General features: G+C 38.6%; 1 protein-coding gene across 11 annotated transcripts in view; it reads right to left on the reverse strand.

Moving 5' to 3' along the window:
* The window catches only part of nfia (nuclear factor I/A), a 699,967-nt gene that overhangs the window by 476,470 nt on the left and 203,212 nt on the right, over positions 1-20,285 (reverse strand). For 2 of the 11 annotated variants that reach the window (XM_080195526.1, XM_080195520.1), the window contains exon 1: positions 1,312-1,750. The exons of 5 other annotated variants lie outside the window; for them this stretch is intronic. In XM_080195526.1, coding sequence (XP_080051652.1) covers positions 1,312-1,338 — 27 coding nt within the window. In that variant the 5' untranslated portion in view covers positions 1,339-1,750. Of the gene's footprint in view, positions 1-1,311; positions 1,752-4,931; positions 5,198-20,285 lie in introns of those variants that run through there. 4 more of the 11 variants (XM_080195532.1, XM_080195527.1, XM_080195524.1 and 1 more) reach the window with 3 other exon arrangements.

The raw sequence follows: 20,285 nt of genomic DNA on the forward strand, positions 1-20,285 counted from the left end.
AAAAAATAATTCCAGTTGGAGAAAAGCAGCGATCCTGAGTTTGCTGTGCAGGGTTAATATTTTAACCGAGTATGTCGAATTCTCCGGGTTGGAAGTCCCATGAGAGAGATGTAGGGTGCAAAATAAAGAAGATTTCAAAGTGAAAGTCGCGATTCGGAAACTTGGAAGTGTGGAAGAGAAAGAAAGACGGGCGCACCAGCGGACAGCGCTTCCACGGGGAAAACCCTGTACACTTTCAAAAAAAACACTGCTGGAATAGCGACAATAAAACCACACCGAAAGATGATGAGCTTTTTTTTTAGGGGGGGTGACTAACAGAAACTTACCGAGAGGAATGACATTGCTGCGGGGAGTTAGGAAGAGAGGAGGAAAGGGGAGGGAATCACAATATTGAGGAACGGGGGAAGGGAAGCCGATCCCATCCCAGACCACAACGCCCGCAACCCATCCGAGCGCACCACTGTTACCCAAAGTTCAAGCCTCTCGCCCTCCCAAGGAAAAGTGGAGTTAGTTGACGTGTGGACAGTCCACACCTGCTGGCGTGCAAATAAAACAAGAAACAACACACACACACACACAGCAGAAAGAGAAAATAAATTAAAAAAAAATACCACCCTGCCTTCAAATCCCTGAAAACCAGTGTGGAAAAACCGCCAGCAAACCCAGCCCGGAGGGGGGGGGGGGGGGTGAGACATACACACACACAGACAAACACACCGAAAGCATTGGGAAGGCGGTGTAATCTGGTGAGGAAGCAGCAGCGGAATTGTTATCCAAGATATTAAAATTAAACTTCCGCGCTGCGCTCTTGTGAGTAAACTCCGTGCCTTCAAGAGTCACAACAAAAGCGTGATTCCCCCATCGCCTTGCTTCCCTCCCACCCACAATACTGTAAAATAAGCAGCGATCGCCACACTTTGCTGCCCGCGAAAACTCTGAGGAACAAACAGCCTCTTGTCTCCCAAACCAGCCCCCCCTCCTCGCCAACCCCCCACCACCACCAAAAAAAAGCCCCTCTTGGAAAATGTGTGCTTTTCAAAATAAAACAAAAATATTACGGTCTCTTTCACATCCCCCCCCCACAAAAAAATAAATATTAATAACGTATCCGCCATTAGCCATGTGCCTTCAGTGGGGCAGATCGCTGAACCCAGACACTGATCTGAGGGAGAGGCATTGGAGAGGGAGAGGTGGTGGTGGTGGGGGTGGGGAGGGGGGGTGTTAAAAAAAAAGGAGAGAGGAAAAAAAGTTTAATAAAAAAGACCATGACGGGCTCTGAAGGGATACAAATGTTGCAGAAATGTATCCTACCTGGGTGAGACAGAGCGGAGAGTACATTATTGTGGCGGTGCTGGTGGTGGTGAGAGGAAAAGCCGGCTTTCACATTTCAGTCTCGAACTGAAGCCAGCTCTCTTCTCCATCCTGAACTTTAACCCCGCCTATAGTTAGTATATAGTCTACATCCCAACTCTCCGTAGCTCACTCTGACAGTCCAGGCGCTGTTCCTCACACACACACACACACAACACACACACCTTCCCCACCCTCTTTTTTTATTATTTTTTTCCCCTCTTAAACCTCTCTCTCTCTCTCAAGCCCTGCTTTCTACCCGCTGCGATCTCTCTCTGGATAATGTGAGGGAGAATATGAGGGGAAAAGTCAACACTTTTGCCGGGCTGTCAGGGAAGCGAAGCCCGCGCTCACTCACTCACTCTCTCTCCTTTCCCCCCGCGATGTTGGACTGCTCTCCCTCCCCTCACAGCCAGCCCTCCCCGCAGCTCTCACAGCCAAGCCGGCCCGAAGCTGGATCGAGCCGTCCTGTCCCTTCCCTCACACACTCTCTCTCTCTCTGCGTCAATACACCAATGCAGCAGCAGCAGCGAGAGGGGGAAAAAAAAAGTCTGGCTGGAAGCGGCGCCTCAAAATGTGGATGCCCACACTCAAAAAAAACTTGGACTTGAACGTGAGAAAGAGCCCAGTGTCTCTCATCGCCCTTTCACCAAAAGAAATCAGTCACCACCGATGTTGCCTCCCAACCCCCTCCCCACAAAAAAAGTTGAAGTCAGCCCGCAAGTTTGTGGTATGAATTATGAAGTGTTTTCCTGCCTTCGAGCAAAATATGTTTCCCCTGCACCAAAAGTTAGTTGGGAATGTGGGATTTTTTTTCTTATTGGGTCCGTATTTTTATAAGATTGTGAGGCTTTGGCGCCTTTTTTTAACAACATTAAATTGCAATACATAACTAAGGATCATGTGGCTGTGTATTTGGGCTTTTTCTACCCCCCCCTTCATCGCGTCACCTAGACCGAATGTCACGTCCACGACTCCTCCGCCCGCCCGCCTGCTGCTCATTGTTTGACATTCTCTCTGCCTGCGCTAGTGACCCAGATGTAACACACTGAATGGTGAAGGATCGGCCGGCCAACGCGCATGTACCTTTCCTGCAACGCACCCTGGGCCTTGTAGTCTTAGGCCCCCTCCTGTCCACTGCGCAACTTCACCCAACAGCAGTAAATGAGCTAGTGGCTGGCTTGATCGCACACAATTTGGAGCAAGGGGTGCACACTAGTGTCACACCTTGTGAGATTTTCTGTTCACGTGCATATTGAAATATCTCTAGAGAAATATGCATGTCTTGTGAGATGTCTCCCCCGCCCCATCCACTGGTCATATAAACAATAAATACTCAAAAAGTATTGGATTTGGGGGCCGTGGCATCTTGATGGAATGTCACGTCTAGAATGTGTGTTGGAATGAACGCAGCCCTCTCGAGCTGAAAAGTCACAAATCGAAAGCAGGATGGGAAGACAGGAGGAATGAAAACATATGGCACAAAGTTAGGAGCCCTTCACAATACTGCACAAAATATTCCAACATGTTGCAACCATAACCAGACTTGTTATCTCTTAAGACTTTTCACTGCGTCAGCGACTTAGCAATAACTTGAAAACACAGAACGGGCCCTTCTCATCAGCACGTGTTTGTTCAACTGTCCCTAAATTTAAAAGTACATACACATCTCCTCGTTGTCCGAGAGTTTAAGGCATCTGATTTAGTCTATCCCAGCTAGTTGTGGCATAGCACCATTATATTTTATTGTCCAATACTGCTCTCAGCAGGTAAGTTAATTTTATAGTGAGGTTCCAAGATTCTCCATTCAGAAGTCATTTTTGAATTTGACAGGCCAATACGGGTATTGTATCTTCAGAGAGTCTGGTTAGGGTGCCCACACCCAATTCTAAAAATCTATTCTAGTGATATTTATCAATATAATACTCAGCCTATATATTATGAACTGAAAAATACTATGTTCCTGGAATGTTAAGAAGGTAACGTGAGAGAGAGACATGGTTTGAGATGGTGAGCAGAATGGAATGTGGCCGCTCTACAACAACGGAGGAAGCGGCATATGCAAAGTGCTTCATTTCAGTGAAGGCATGCCCCTTCCCTTACACAGAGCATGTCATAATACATCTCATATATGTACGTTTGTTTAGTCAATAATGTATACACAAGTCAATGTAAAATAGATGCATCATTCTTTCACACTATAGATTACAAAGTGCAACAAGGAGCAATCATTCTGAGGGTTACATTTCCACTTCTTGAGTTCACATGCTACAGAAATCCCTGTGGCTATTGTCGCATAATTGATCGTCATAACTCATTCAGAACCTTATAACATCGATTTATCTAAACCAAAAAAAAATGGCAGCAGCAGTCTTCGGCCAATTTCAAAGGTTTCCACTGCCCCTATTATGACAGAACCTTCTCTCCTGACAGGACCCTTCCTCCAATCGCAGAGGAAGATATCTACAGTCTTGTTGCGCTAGCCCTACAAATTACTAGTCTTTTAAAGTCTGGCATGTCAACACTTAATGTATGGGCAACATTCACGCGAGATTATTAGTAGGGATACTGCCAAATAGTTTAATTGCATGCATATTATGTATAATTGCAAACGTTACATATAATTAAATGAAAATGTCAGCGTTTGTCAAAGTTCCATTACATGTCAAGAAACGTTTCAATAAATACGCGATTCTTCGAAATCTATTCAGTATATCCCGGGATTTAGATAATATCCAGACTTAAAAGAAACAGTAGCATGGTTAGTGGTCTAACGAACACAGTGCAACTTATTTACTCCGTGGATAAACCTCACCTCATTTAGCACAATTACAATTATAAGACAGAAAATACATAACTTTTGCAAAGATGAGCCCTATAAAGACATTGGTGTGTTTTTGGTCACACAATATATATTTGGAAACATATTGTAATATAGTTCATAAAAGCAGAAAATGGTATGCAGGTAACATACAATCTGCTGCTATTAATCCTTGGTAATACTCACTGATCCAGCTATACTGTACATATCTGAACTACAGTTCCCAAGATACCCTTCCAAACTCTCCCATTCCACCTACATCCAATTTGACAGCGGAAGCCTCGCCTTTCTACGCATTGATTGGCGCAATGCAGCGTGAGGATGTCAATGAAAGTTTCGATTGGTAGCAACTGCTGTCTATCATGTCGGGTCAAGTTCATGTCTCGAGTTCGCCTAACCGTTAGGAGAAAAGGTTTTTTTTAGAGACCGAGTCACACGTCTCGACAGAGCGAGCGCGCAACCTTATTTTTTTTGCCTCTCTTGGATCAGGTAAGCGACGGAGGAAATTTGCCAAGCTCAGCGCTTTCCAAGCTCACAGCAGCAGCCCAGTCTTGGCGCAATAATTGACATATTCCACATGGACACAAACTGGAACAGGCGTGACTTAAAAAAAAGACATCCTCTCATCAATTACCAGGCTGAAACATTTTTAAATATGCTTTAGATACAACATATCCCTGCTAAATCTTATTTTGCATTCAAGTTTAGAATATCTCTATTAAAATCATAATTTAAAAAAAGTTCATTATGTATCACGTACCATTGCCATGTAAAGGGTACGTAAGAAACTTTAAATTGTTCAGACGTTTAGCTTCATTTGTTGTCGCCCCTTTTGTTGCTATTTTTTTGGTTTTAATATATAAACTGGGAGCCGTTGCAAACCGGAAGCGAAACCATGCAAAAGCCGCTGCGGAAAAAAAAAGTCGGCGAGAGATGCCGGAGATTTTTTTTGTTTGTTTCCAGAGAAGAAGCCCCTTTGAAAGCGTTCCAAGATTGCTCCCAGCTCCCTGGCTCTGTGCTGATGGCGAAAGAGCACTTTTTGCGGAGCGCCCTGAGAAGTTGCAATCGATTTGCAGCCCTTACTGTTTATTTCCGCATCGGTATTTGCATAGAAACCACGCACGGAGGCACGTCCGACCAATCGGCTTCCAGAATCCCGGGAGACGTGAGTCGCGCGAGCGTCTGGCCTGGGATTCCATTCCCGGGCTCGCGTTCCATTCCAGCAGCGATACAGTCCGCACCGTCTGCAGCTTCTTTCACCTTATAGCACACACAGAGAAGACATTTGTAATCGGTTGTGATTTTTTTCCCCCAATAGCAAACGTAGGTAAGCAATTGTGAAAGGCGATTGTTTTCTCTGTGAAGGGAAGGATCTGCGTGTACTCCATCCACAGTCATTTGCCCAGACCGTTTGGCAGATTTTTTTTGCTCTCTTATTTAATTTTAAGCGTACAGCAAAAACGATCACACTTGTATTAAACATATGCGTCAAAGAGTTGTTTAACTCGTGTATATTCTTGCAAATAAAAATAAGCAACCTGCTAACCTTGGTGTCAGCCAAATAATAATACTGATTGAATGATTTATGCAGGAGCTTTTATTGATTTTTTTAACCAAAACTATTGTACTCAAATGGCAACAGTTGCTGCAGAACAAGGAAATAATTACTATAAATTTATTTTTTACTCAAGAGAATTAAAGTTTTCTTAATTTGGAATAAACTGTTTTCTCTCTACTTTGGCCCGTTTTATGTGTGAACACAGTTGCTTGAGAACATAATTATTCAACAACATTTTGACCTTGGTTGAGTGATCTATTAAATTATTCAATAAAGATCGTGTTTTCAAATAATGTTGTATCTATTTATATTAGCTAGCAAACACTCAACAGCTTGTTATCTGAAACAGGCCTCCTGTTATCCATGTGAATATTCATAACGATACTTCTTTTTGTGAATATACCTTGTTTTGAATGTTTCTTGGTAAAAACCAGTAAAAATCAACGCTGTTTTAAAACTTTATATAATAGGTCAGATAAATTAGAAAAAAAATCTTGATTTGGTGATCATTATATTTACATATATTTTAATAATGCGGTTGTACAACAACTTACTGCAATAGACACTGTCCTAACCTGTATTATAGGTTGTCATTTCTGTTCTGATTAAACCATTGATCAAAATCGTGGTAGTGCAGACTTATAAGTTCATTTTACGTGTTGTCACAAACTTGAGATTCTGTTTTCGTTAGACACAATCATAGGTTTGCTCAGATAGGTATGAAAAGATAATTATACACAGTATTTCAAGTCTTTTCGGGAATTCGCCTACTTATTTTGATAGTCATTTTCTTGTAAATATGCTACCCGCCTGGATGTATGTCTACAGATCATATGGCTATGTTGTTCGACCAATAAAATGCTCGCGCTTATGGTATAAGGCGTATGGGAAGCGAAGGCACAATGCGACTGAACACATTTTCGGCCACGACGCAAGTAATACATATGGAAATACACAGCCGCAAAAGGGCGCTCATGGACGTCTGTAAGATTTAAAACATTTTAACCATGGGCGTGCGAGCTTTTTGTAATTTACATTGTGTGTTTTAATATAAATGGAGACATTCAATATGTTTACATACAGTGTTAGAATGTACAAATAATCGGCACGGAAATTAAACTTAATGTACTGCATTAGGCTGCAAATCAAGTAGTGTATATATACATCCTGTACAACCCAATTGCACCGAGCTGTAACCAAAGTCAGTTGTGCACTGATTAAATGCAGTAAGACACCAACTTTTTTGCGTACCATATGGATATACCACACAAAAAGTACAGACAAATGCAGTGTTATATTTGTCACAGTTGCTTTCGTCGCTGCACTTGTTAAGTAGTCGCTGATAAACGTTATTGACTTTTCCATTTTTTTTATTTACATTGTACAGCAGTTTGTCAAAAGTGTAAAAATGAAAGGTATACTTGTTTCCCCCTCTCGCCGGTTACAAGTTAATCCAGTCACAGTTGCGGCACTCAGGAATACATTTGATCCGTAGTCTAGCTTCTTTTAAAAAAAGATTTCCACTGCAGATACACTGCAGTCTCGGTCAACAACAGCAGCAGCCAGCCAGCCTGCAAGCACCCAGAGGAACTTCGGAAAATACAGTATATCGACCACCGTCATTATGCTGATTTATGAAGACCAGGCATTCAGGGATTTCGCTGCACCTTATTTCAGCAGTGTCATATTAATCAGATATGCTTCTTTAAATAAAAAACAAAAAATTCTGACGCCGAAGCGATTTCTGTGAATAAGGAAACTATTCGACTCTTAATAAACAAGGCAAGTGGAAAATAAAGTCTCAACAAAACTAGACACTGCGACAGCACGTACAAAGCGAGCTGACGTTTACTAAAAGATCACAATGCAAAATCTGCCCGGGTATTAAAAAAAACAAACACAGCATTGAATCATCCTAATGCACAGAATCAACATTTTCCCCCCAACACATGAATACATGTCACTTGCGGAAGTGTCCGTGTAAATTTGACGCTGGAGATACTGATCTGAAGACATTCCAGAACAGAGAACGAAAAAGACAGAAGTCTTTTTGTCTTTTTTACCCCCCGCAAAACCATCATGCTAAGATCCCAGATCTGGTGTTAACGCCGTGCAATATCACAACTAGAGGGCTCTCATAGCAACAACAAAAAAAAAGTGATTTAGTGATTTTGGAAAATGTTGCGAGAGTTACATGCCCTCCCCCAGTTACAATGGTGCACTCCAGCGCGTCGCGAGTTTTTTTCAGTCTTTATACTATTGCAGCGTTTTGGTTTCCTCGCGAAATATTGCCCCTAAAAGTAGAATCGTTGCTTTTCTGATGCAATGTTTGAAAAAGGGGCGACAGTAAAACAAAGTTGTTTATTGTGTCCTTCCTCCTTTTTCACTCTTTCGGCACCCATACGGAGGCGCATTCGGGAGATTTCTGACTAAAATGGAGTCGAGAGTCCAATAAACAGTCTTCTTATTTACTCGCATTTCGATTTTGAAATATATCATCGTAGTAATGAGTGAAGTGAAGCTGTTTACAATCATTAGGTGACTTAATGACTCAAGTAAGGGGATATGAAAATTCTTTAAAGAAGGGGCTTGGGCCGCCAATGTTAGCCAGCAAGTTTAACATTTTCACACTGGTTTGCAAATAAGAATTCGGCACCAGTTATCGACAAAACACAGGATTATTAAAATTCAATACGATACCAGAAGACATTTGTCTTTTTAAAAAAATCTGGCTCCAAAACAGGTATACAATCTGCTAATAAAATAAAACTTTTTCTTTCACTTTTAAGTTCGAGTCGCAGTTTATAAAGTTTTAAAGTTGCGTTTCGTGCAAAGACCCCACAGCTCTTATTTATTACTGCCCAATAATTGGCGACCTTGTATTCAAGGCGGCGAATCGAGGATTTTAGACTCCGATAATTCGCTTGTTACCTAGTGCGAAATGTTGCGAATTCATTCGAACTTCCTCACATTCACGAATCAATCTATCTCACCGATCTGCAGTATCTGCATTATTTAAAGCTGTTTTGTAGAGCGTTGTTTAGGCAGCTTCGCAGTTTCAACTGTTAATTTCACTTGTAATGTTACACATTTTAACTTTCACTGAACGAGGCAACAGCGCGTCATAAAAGTTTTAATCGCCGCTCGACTGCAATAACTGCCTGAAACATATTCTGCCATTATTTGTCACGTGCAAAATTGAACAGGTTCGATTTCAAAATGATATATTTCTATTGTATCCAAATTTGAGCCCAGATTACAGCTCAGGGCTTTATTTGCTACAGTCGAGCACCTGCGCCGTTATATCTCCTTAAAATAAATTATTTATGACAGGAGTTCTAACAATGTTTTAATTGCTTGCGCAATTTTACCGTTTGAAGAGTTGATACAGTTTCTTCTAAGAATGCCTCTAGTTCCTCCACTTTCGATATAAGTAATTAAAAATTGACATTTAAACAATTCAGTTCTTTCAAAGTGCAGGCAAATTGTGAAATTATTTGTGTAAGCAAAAAGTTAACCATTTCTGCGCACGCACAATTCCACGAAGGACTGCGATATCAGGACATGCTATGAAGAAGCCAACTATCTTGGAATTTCTCTCTCCATTAATTAAAAAATAGACACCAACTTGACAAGGGAATCCTGGACTAAACGGAGGCCAAATATATCTGCATTATTATTTGCAGCTTCTGGAGCTGCCGAAACACGGAATGCATCATTTTAGTTTTGTTTTTACACGGGACAATTCTTAAAAATAAGGGAAAACGCGTTTTTGCTAATTATGTATCAAACGCAAAGAATTCAATTATAAATCATTCTCAAATTATACCTCAGATAGTCAGATTGGATTCCACTTATTTCATGCCTAACTTTAACATACGTGGTATTATTGACATTTCCAGCAACTAGTTCCCCAAAATGAAATATCTTCGTCTCTTTCAGGACATTGTAGCACTCGCAAAATTAACTAGTGATTCCCCTGTCGATATGGTGGGGTTTGTCAATGAGTTAAATACCACAAATAAATGTAAATTACATTTTAAAAAATCACCAGATTTATTTGAGACTGTATATTCAACATTTTTAACACAGGGACAATATGATCGATTGGAAATATATTACAAGCGAATGTTTCTCCTTTATTATTCTTATTTGGAAATTAATAATGTAGCAAATGTAACAATCCAGAAAGCAAGTTAAGTTATTGATCTATTTTTGCTAATTAACTATTAACGATATGAAACATACTTTAAATTAAATCAATAAGATATGTCCATTTTTTGTTTATATTTTGTGGGGAGTGAGAGTTTGAACATTGGATAATTAGATCTGAATTTATTATGTATACGAATACGTTGAATATTTTTTAAAAACTAACTCATATTAAATCTGTAATGTCATCTACCATGACTTGTTTATTTAGAAAATTGATTAAGTAATCACTGCTCACCAGTAGCGATACATGATTACAGGGTACATCGACACTGGCTATATTTACATCTGTTTCACAATGAATAATACTCGGAACTGGCACTTTTATCACACCTTTATCGATAATACCTCCTTTTAATTTCACTAGTTAAAAAAACAAACGCACACTTTTAAAACTCTGGGTATAATTCGTGACTTGGTGTGCTATATAAATTCCAATATTTATTTATTTGATAGTTTACGCAGTTTCTCCGTGTTACATGCTTGAAAGTCTTCATGACAGCACAGTCATTTCTAGCCCTGTTTGTCTTTTCAGAATGAACTCGTGCTTAAAAAATAACAGTTTCAGAAGTGGACGACGAAACGACGGTTGAATATTAATCACCCAATTCAAAATACGATCAAGTTGTCATTACTTTTTTGTGTGTAACTAATCAAGAGGGCATTACATGACTACAGATAACATAAAAACAGAGGTATAGTTTAAAAGATAATTAAGATATTTATTCATATACAATACATGATACAATATCGAGTATAAGTATCAGGGCCGCATAATAAGCTGGATGAACGCATTTTAAATAAGCAAACATTATCCTAACGTGATTATGCAGATTTACATAATATTCCAAAATTGGGATGAGCGACTGAAAAATCCTACCTATGGCATGAATACTTTGAGTAAAAAGTCTGACAACACCAGGTTTTAGTCCAACCGATTTATATCCACATCATGAATACTTTGAGCCAGGTTCTTTATGACAAACTGGGAGACAATGAACAATTGAGAAACCACCTCAAAAAGTGCAATAGCAAAAAGATTTAAGGTGTATGTTTTTGATTGTAAAACATACCCCTTTCAGAAATATGCAAAAACATGTTGTTTAAACATTTGTTTATTCAGAAATATGTGTGAAATAAATTAGTTTATATTTGCTGTGAGCAATTTGAAGGTTGCAGCTTCAGGACAAGGCGCAACTTTGGAGCTTTTGGGAAAAGTTAGTGTTCAATATATATGCCCACATATATCTTAACTTTGGCAAGTTTGTAATGATATTTCTAAAAGTTACGCAAAAAAGGCAGGTCAAATATTATGATGCTCAAAGATGCTCGTTTTGTAAAAAGACACAGTAATCTCTCATTGGTAGTCTAAAATATGCAGCTTCGCACTCAATTCAAATATTTACTTAAAGTAAGTACAAATAATAATAGGTACCGAAGTTAACCAGGAAATCAACAACTGAGTTGAAGTTTTTGATACTTGTTTGACTCGTTATATTTTTGTAACACTATCAGAATGAAAATTAACTCCATTTGGACTACACATTTTAATTCATTGATTAAGAGGGATGAGCGGATTCTCCGGGCAATGTTTTTGTCCGCAGTACTATTGGCATCGCATTTTTCATTACTGGCATTATTATTGATGAATTATTCATTATCCATTTTGGCGCTGTGTCCTCTATTCATTTTCTCTATTTTCTTGGAACATGAATTATTAAAAATAAGACTATCAAATCGAACGTATTAATCTCTAAATCCATGTTTACAATTAAATTAAACGAGAAACTCGATGCTTCCAAGTTAAGTTAGATTACTGAATTCCTTCGTAATTCTAGTTCATGATTTCTTTATTTGAATGTTAGTCATGTACTTGAAGGTGAAAAGTTCCCAAACTGCAGATTAGCTCGTGATTGCCATTAAATTGATCATTTTAATGCCATTATTCCCTCTTTCCTCCACGCTACACGGCTAACATTGGAAAAGTGTTAACAATTACAGTCCAACTGACTGTACCGTAATTAGGTATTAAGTAACTCTTTCATTGCGGGAACAAGATTTTTTTTGGTTTCTTTTATGCACGAAACGAAATGCAAACTAATGTAGCCAATAAACTGAAATCAGAAGCTAAGGTAGTATTCGAAACAAATTAGATAGGATTTAATTGACGACGGATTTTATGTATTTCTCGAAGTAAGTTGCAGAATAGGACGACAGAAGAACGTACTGGGCAAATTGGCAGGAAGTCGTTAAACGCTATATTCCTTTTTTTCTAAAAATAGTCAGATAACAGACAAATGACATCGAATATTTTAAACAAATATCATCAAATATAAATAAGATTTTGCATTGTGAGATCAGATCCCTAGAGTAAACACGTTTCCGATATAATCATTTATTGTTGAATGTTTTCATTAAACGCATTCCGATGACTGATACAGCCAGCCCCACAATTGGATACCGTCGAATTAAATCGCAGGTTGAGACGAATTTTTCACCGGTTGGTGGAAATAAATATTTCCCCATGTTTACAGCAAAAACAATGCAACGAAACGAATACAAAATAAACAACGAAAACATCAAGTTAACACGCAGAATAATGAACAGATGACAACAAACGAAATGGTTAAAACCATGAAACATCATATCCATTTTGACTTTGCTCTTTTCAGGCTATGATGCTTATATATAATTTGTCTTTAAAAATTAGGCAAAAATTATTGTAGCATAATATAGTTTGTAAGTTATTTTGTTAAAGTACGTCGTTTAAATTTTTGCCAAACCGTGTAGTGTTATACATGTTATAATAGTCTGCAGGAAATATTGTTGACAAATCGAAATATTTAACTATCTTATCAATGAAATATTGATATTTGCTTTGGGAAACCAGTTGCTTTGGGGAAAATAAAGGAGCACCAATTGCAATACAAGTCATCATAACCGAAAGGTTTGCTTTGCAAAACTTGCATTTTAGAAAAGATTAAATCAAATTGCATCACGTAACTAAAACGGCAAGCACGAAATATTATGATATAAAGCGTCATAATGCTTTAAATAAGTGAGTTGTGTGCTAATTTGAAGATTAAACAGAATTTTTAAATGGGTTGATAATATGCATGCTATCCACTCAAATATATCCGGCCACGTTAATCAAACTCTATTGAAACTGGACCAAATATGTTCAATAATAAAATACAGTACCCTCGATATTTGTTTTAAGCCCATGATATTTGGAATTGTCTCCTATTTTATGTGATTACAATTACGTTGATGTTAAAACTGAGGTCATCTTTGCATGTTGTTTCTTAATATTCCCTTTTTAAAAAATCCAACACACATATGTGCATTTGTAAAACTTCTGTCAAACAGAAATCCAAGTAATGGAGGAATATTTCAGACCACTAGACAACGGCGACTTTACTGGAATTTATTTGTGTAACGCGCAGTTTGTGCTATTTGTTGACTTGCTACTAATGACCCGAATTCATCGGCTTCTTTATGAGATTTAAATGTCACCCTTCTCACGTTTGACAGAAGAAATGCCCACGTTAAAAATGTGGCTCTGCCACGTTGTGTCCACAAAATGCAAGCCTGCGATTTTAACTTGCTTAACACCGTCAGCATCAATAATTAACATTTCAGCGACACCCCTTAATAAGTAATCTAGTAAAATAACTCCCTGAACACTAGGTGTACCTATTGATAAATTTATCCGCACCTGAGATTTTCTTGGGTAATTTAGTTCAGCCTGATATAACATTGTTTCGGTCATCGATTTAAAGGCGACTTTACAAAAATAAATCAACAGTCGGATTGCATTAGCAACATGGCCAGAGATTGAAATTAAAATACACTTATAAATGTTGATTGTATCCCTTAGGTAAGTAAAGAAAGAATATATGCTAAAAGATATCGAATAGGATAGAAATGACAAACTGGTGTTAAGGTGACCTATCTGGAATAATGGATGGAAACAGGTTGTATGAGGCAAATAGTCTGAATTAACGGTATATTTTAAACAGAGCGTATGGTCAATACACATTGTAAACTACTCTCAATATTAAATATAGGGCATATCCTAAAATACCTTAAATCATAGAATCTGTGATATCCTAAAATACCTTAAATTGTAGATACACATGTGCTACATGCAAAATATCACTCATTGGCTGCAATTAATGGTACACAAATCTTTGAAATTATGAATATAGACTGCTAGATAATAAAATCACTTTATATCGATTCAATATAAATGCCCCAATTTCTCAGTTTTCTGTTTCTTCCGCTGCAGAGAATAAATAACTTAATTTATTTATATTTGAGTATCTGACTTCACACTTTATTATGTTTCTGTTTGCGTTTGTGATAGAATGATACCCTGTAAGTTTTGTGGGTGGTTGATCGGAGATTATCTATCATGCTGGATATTTATTGATAAAAATGAGAAATTATGCGTTTTCTTCAAAGTTTTAATTGTTTTATTTCCAGTCAATGAAGATTACTCTGTAGGCAAAGATAGCATGCCTGTGACAATTCGCGATTTTAACTTCGGGTAGTGGCAGTAAGTGGGATCAGTAAAATTGTTCGAAGACTTGTCACTAACACGGGAGTCAGAGCGCCACGAAGAGGCAGAGACAACTCGCGCTACAGGTACAGGATCTTGGTATTTTATGCATGCATTGGAGTGCATGGTGGGAGGTGTGTGTGGTGAGGGGAGGGGGGGGAGGAAGAATGAGCATACCTCGGTTTCTGAGCACGTTTATGTCTGCAACAGTGAGTGAGTGTACGTGGGAGGAATAATGTACTCATGTGTGCGAGGCAGTGTGTGTGTATGTGTGTGTGTGTGTGAATGCAAGAATATGCCTGTGTCAGGAGTGCATACATGTTTGCTTCTGTGTCTTGGAGGAAGGGCTTGCAGTGTGTGTATGTGTATGAGATAAATGTAAACGATTGAAAATCTTGTCAATGTTAGCAGTATTCGTGTTGTGAGCCCTGCCCTCGTGTTCACGGGAGAATGCATTTTTAGGAATGTTTGATTGTAGGAGAGTGAAATAATTCCTACAGGTTTGACAAGTTAAATGAAAGTGACAACGCGCATATCAGCGAGAGCCACTTGAATGGATAAGTATTATTGAAGTGTGCATTGTAGTGCGAATGTGTGTACTTGAATATGAATGAGTGGATCTCCATCTGCATGAATGAATATCCGAGAAGCGTGTGAGTTTAAATTGGCGAGTGATATTGTGGCTATCTTTGAAAGTTTAACGCAGTTGCAGGTTTCGGAGCAGTGTCTGAGTGGCGATGTGCGCGCTTGAATACACAAGCACACCCCTATCTCCTCTCTCTTTAATATTAAGAAAATAGGGGCGAGAGTGTCACTATCTCACATCCATATAAAACATATTCACTTCAAGCTTCTCAAATGATCGCAGATAGTTTCATTAATCAAAGAATCAGTGCAGAGGGAGACCATTCGGCCTATCGAATCGGCACCGACTCACCAGCAGAACATCTTACCCAAGCCCAACCTCGCATATTTACCCCACTAATCCCCAAACATCTTGGGACACTAGGGGGCAATTGAGCATGGCCAGTGCACCTAACCGGCACATCTTTGATCTGTGGGAGGAAACGGAACACGCAGGGTAAACTCACGCACGGGGAGAACGTGCAAACTCGTCACAGTCTCCCAAGACCGGAATTGATCCCGGGTCCCTGGTGCTGTGAGACAACAGTGTGCCACCGTGCTGAAATCTGATTCGGAATTGAGTTATACTGCCAGTTGTCTGCGACTGGACATCTTGGCAGAACAATGCGAGAGTTCTGTGTATGTGTGAGGTTCGTGCATCTAAATTGGTGTTGTGAGTGCACGTCAGTGTATTTGCCCAAGGAAGTCCCATTATTGTGGGAGAAAGGCATTTATCATTGCATGGAAACCAAGTTTTGTGAGAGCTTCTCCAGAAAGTCCTCTTCACAAATGCTCCTTGATTAGTATAACTCCTGCCCAATAACAGAGCCCTGTTTTAAGATGTCTATCCAATGTTCATGCACTTCTTCTCAATGTTTGTTTTAAAGTTAGGAGAAATTGTGAGCTCCTGGCGACTCCTGACAACAAAATGAGCGAATGTTCAACCTTCCTTTATTATCACCTCAACCTCACAGATGTCTATCGAATTGCAAGATGCCCACTTCACAGGACACCTGTTAGCTGCAGATGCATAAGTATTTCTGAACGTGGATGTGACTAAGTGTTAGTACTCGTGAGTCAACGCTGGTGTAAGCCTCCCATTCACGTCATTCCAGAACAATACATCTAGTTACTGTCAGCATGACTGTATTCATAACACAATTCTTTTGATGGTAGGGAGCATTTTAACACTGTATTTTGATGATGGGCCTACATTATAACAACCACTACACTTCAAAAGTACTGTAAATCGCCTGGAGACGTGACAAGGCCTTGAAAGGCCTTATATAAGTGCGAGTTTTCTTTTTGTTTTGGTTGTCGACAAAGTAAACTTTCGCTCCGTTGTTACTGATAACAGTACAATGCACAGATAAGCGTCATGTTGACCTGGCCTGATTGCACCGGACTAGATAGACCATGCCATTTCCTGCTTGTATGTTGGTGAATTGTTAGTTAACAGACACACTCCAGAAGCTATCAAGGCATTTCTCGGCAACCTCTCTAATAGCACATTTTATTCTAAAATGGTACATTTAATTCAGAAATAAATGTGGAACCAATTGCCTGAAAAAGTGATGGAAGCAGAAACCCTCACATTAAAAAAAAACTATTTAGATGTGCAGTTTAAGTGCTGGGTTATGGATCAAGGATTTGATAGTGGGATTAAGCTGGGTAACTCTTTTCCCGCCAAAAAAAGGAAGAATGGAATGAGCTCCTTTCGTGCCGTAAATTTTCTACGATTCTATAATTTTCAATAAATTGAGGATTCAACCCTCCCTCCAACTGCACCTCCGAACCACGCCGCCGCCCGGGAAAAAAAATCAATTGCCTAGATGTCCGCATCAAAACCGTCCTCCTTGCAAAGAGGAATATCCGACCTCTTCTGATGGATACAGTTCAGCTTTCCCAGGGCTGCCCAGTGTCTTAGGAGGAGAACTAAAATACTAAACAGACCTAGACACCAATACAGAAAAATGCCAAAATAAGCAACACAGTCTTGCCAAAACTAGCAAAAAGAATGCCATCAACTAAACCATGACCTTATTATCAGTGAGACAAACCACGCTAACTTCTGCCTCTGGCCACACGTAATCTCACGGGCATTGGAAAGCTCGGGATCGTACTGAAACATTTAACTTTCCTCAATGAATTCTGCAGTTCCTGAAGTGAAACGGCCAACTTGCAGCGCTGGCGATCGTTCCAAGATTAGTAGGTTCTCCTTTATTATTTTATTAAAATAATATGTTTTGATAACACAATGGAGTTGGCAAAACCCGGTGACACTGCTAGCACATTAATTCTGGGCAACCAAAAGCGTTAAGTAAATATTCGATACAACAATATTTACATCAATAAACACAGAACACACACGAATTTATATAAATAGGCATGGGACTTGGCCGAAAAATTAGCCTAATAAATATACAAATACTCTGAACCAAATAAAGCAGAATGTAAGCAAAGTATATTAAATCGAGTTCACCCAGAATAAACTTGTCGCAAATTAGATTTAGATGGCTGTTGTTCTATCCTGCAATATACTAACTACATCGATATCTAATCATGCTTATGTAAATCATGCCATAACTAATACAATGATCACAGCTCTAAGCAAATAGTTTGTTTTCAATAATTAAACGTGTATTTTGCAATTGTCCAGGCCAAGCTGTATTCTGAGTTTTGGAACTTTTCCCTACTTGTCCGACACACTATTCTCTTACTCGTTTCAAAACGACAACTCTTCGGTAATGAATCGAGTGAACACGAATATTTTCTAGGTAGATTTGATGTGTCACTTCTTATTCGTTACAATACAGAGAAGCAACAATATCATTTGCACTCTCACTAGGAACCTGTCCGAAGCCTCCATCGTTTCTCCAGCAAATTAATGTAAAAACACACTTTCCTAATATGTTGCATTAAGTCGTCCTGTCAATTAGACAACGTTGCGAAAGATAAGTTTTGCAGACTGTCCCAATGCTTTTAAATACAACGAAATCCCTAATGCATCACAATTTCGCCTTTGATACTAATACTATTGTTGCAAAATTGCTTACCGCAATGTATAAATAATGCTTAGAACCATTAATGCAAATGTGTTTTATTTAGTCGGAATCCTTACTTTTTTAAATAATGGAACTCATCCCTTCCAACACTTTGAATATTGAGATAAGTTGCATGGACTAAACTCTGCCTCCTCTTTAATCATATTCGTGCATCAGGAAAAAATATGCGCATTAGCTGGTTAGGTACAAAGCTGAAGATATGCTAAGGTATTATATTAACCTGCACTTTCTTTCCCTGAACAATTTGAAACTTGGAAATTCCCACTGTCACAATCCCACCCACTTCAAATGTGTTTCAAACGGAGTTTGCATAATAAGATGGAGAAAGAGGAAGCAATGTAAGATTGCTGTGTGTTGTCAGACAGACAGTAGAGAGCGCTCTATCAACACTACTGTGAACTAGCTCTGCTACAGTGAATTCGCCATCTGGAAAACAGGCAGGCTCATGGGACATATGGTTTGGGATCAATGCAAACAACAAAAAAGAAATATATCCTGGCCTTTGTGACAGATTAAAAAAAAACTGACGTTTTGTTTAACTTATTCATCATCAGCTGTTTAACTTAAGTTGTTGATTTTGCAAAAAAAATAGCCATGGCAAACAAATTGAATAATTTTCTTGGCCAAATTAAGCACGTGCATTCTAGCAATCAAACAGTACCTTGTTTTGAGAAAATTATTGATAGAAAGGAATTGACCAGTAGCAGAGCAGTTGAGTCATTCAGTTCAAGCCTCTATGCTTATGGTCAGAGGTAAAGAATGTGATATGTATACAGTACACTCACATGACTTATCATGGAGATACAAGAGCTGGAGAACAAGGACTGTGAGTTTGACATAATAAGCACAGAAAACTCAGCAGTTTTTGGCCATCTAAGTCTTCAGGCATTGAAGGTAGATTTCTGGAAACAAAAATGGGAAAATAGAGAATTGAATATATTGATGTTGGATTGGTGCTGGTTCAATTATGAGGCCTGTTGTAAACCTATTTATCAAAACACATTTTTCAAAATATGTTTGCAAATTCTTTATTTAAACATTTTAAAAGGGATTTGTTTAAACTTTAATTAAAATCAATGTAGCTTTATACATAACAACAACGACTACATTTCAAAGGTATGTTATTAGTTATAAAGTGCTTTGGGGTACCCTGAGCTCATGCATCCTGTCTGGTGCTTTGACACAGTTACATGGCAAAAGGGTTACTTCTCAACCACAAACACAAATGTCAGCAATTGGTGACAGTGGTCCCATTATGAGTCTAAGAGTATACCTTCAATCATTTACTCCATTATTGATTCAGTCTACTTATAATTAGGGGTGTGATATGTATGTATTCATAACTTTGCGTTTTGCCAGAAGTCACCATAATTGATGTATCTTAAACTTGAGAATGAGCTAAATTGAGCTAAACTGAGAATTAAGAATTGGGTTAAAATTCTACACTTAAATTTTTAATGTAGCTCCATTTTGGATTTTTGAAAAAATTAAATGTCTTCCAGAATAGCATGGTGCCTAGAAACAAATTTTATACAAAACTTGACCAAAAACTGGAAATATTGAAAAATCTCAGCAGGTCTGACAACATCTGTGGAGAAAGAACAAAGCTAACATTTCGAGTCTGGCTGACCCTTCATCAGAGCATAAGACTTGTTTGTTTCCAGTTTGAAAGGGTGAAGTGACACCATCTCAAATCCAATAGCAACATCAATAATTTATTTCAGTACAATGCAAAGATTATTACTTTTATAAATCTATATTGTGATGGTAAATATCTACACAATGGAAATATAACTCTGGACAAATATTCTGAGTGCAAATAATGTCCATTCTCCCTCCACCATTTCTTTCAGTTTATTATATAATCACCAAAATACTGACATTCAAATTTGTTTTCCTGTGAATAATAGAAATCACTCATACATATTGGTATATGTTTTGTCAACCATGATGTGCTATTTATAAAATTAAATAACAGGGGTTGGAATTCTCCCATTTTGAGACTAGGTCCTATGGCAGGACTTGTACAATGTGTCATGCTGTTGACAGGAAAACATAGCAAATCTTCCAGCGCAAACTTATTAATTATGA

The sequence above is a fragment of the Carcharhinus amblyrhynchos genome, chromosome 9 (genome assembly GCF_965287045.1).
Source record: "Carcharhinus amblyrhynchos chromosome 9, sCarAmb.v2.hapA, whole genome shotgun sequence".
Classification (NCBI taxonomy): Eukaryota; Metazoa; Chordata; class Chondrichthyes; order Carcharhiniformes; family Carcharhinidae; genus Carcharhinus; species Carcharhinus amblyrhynchos.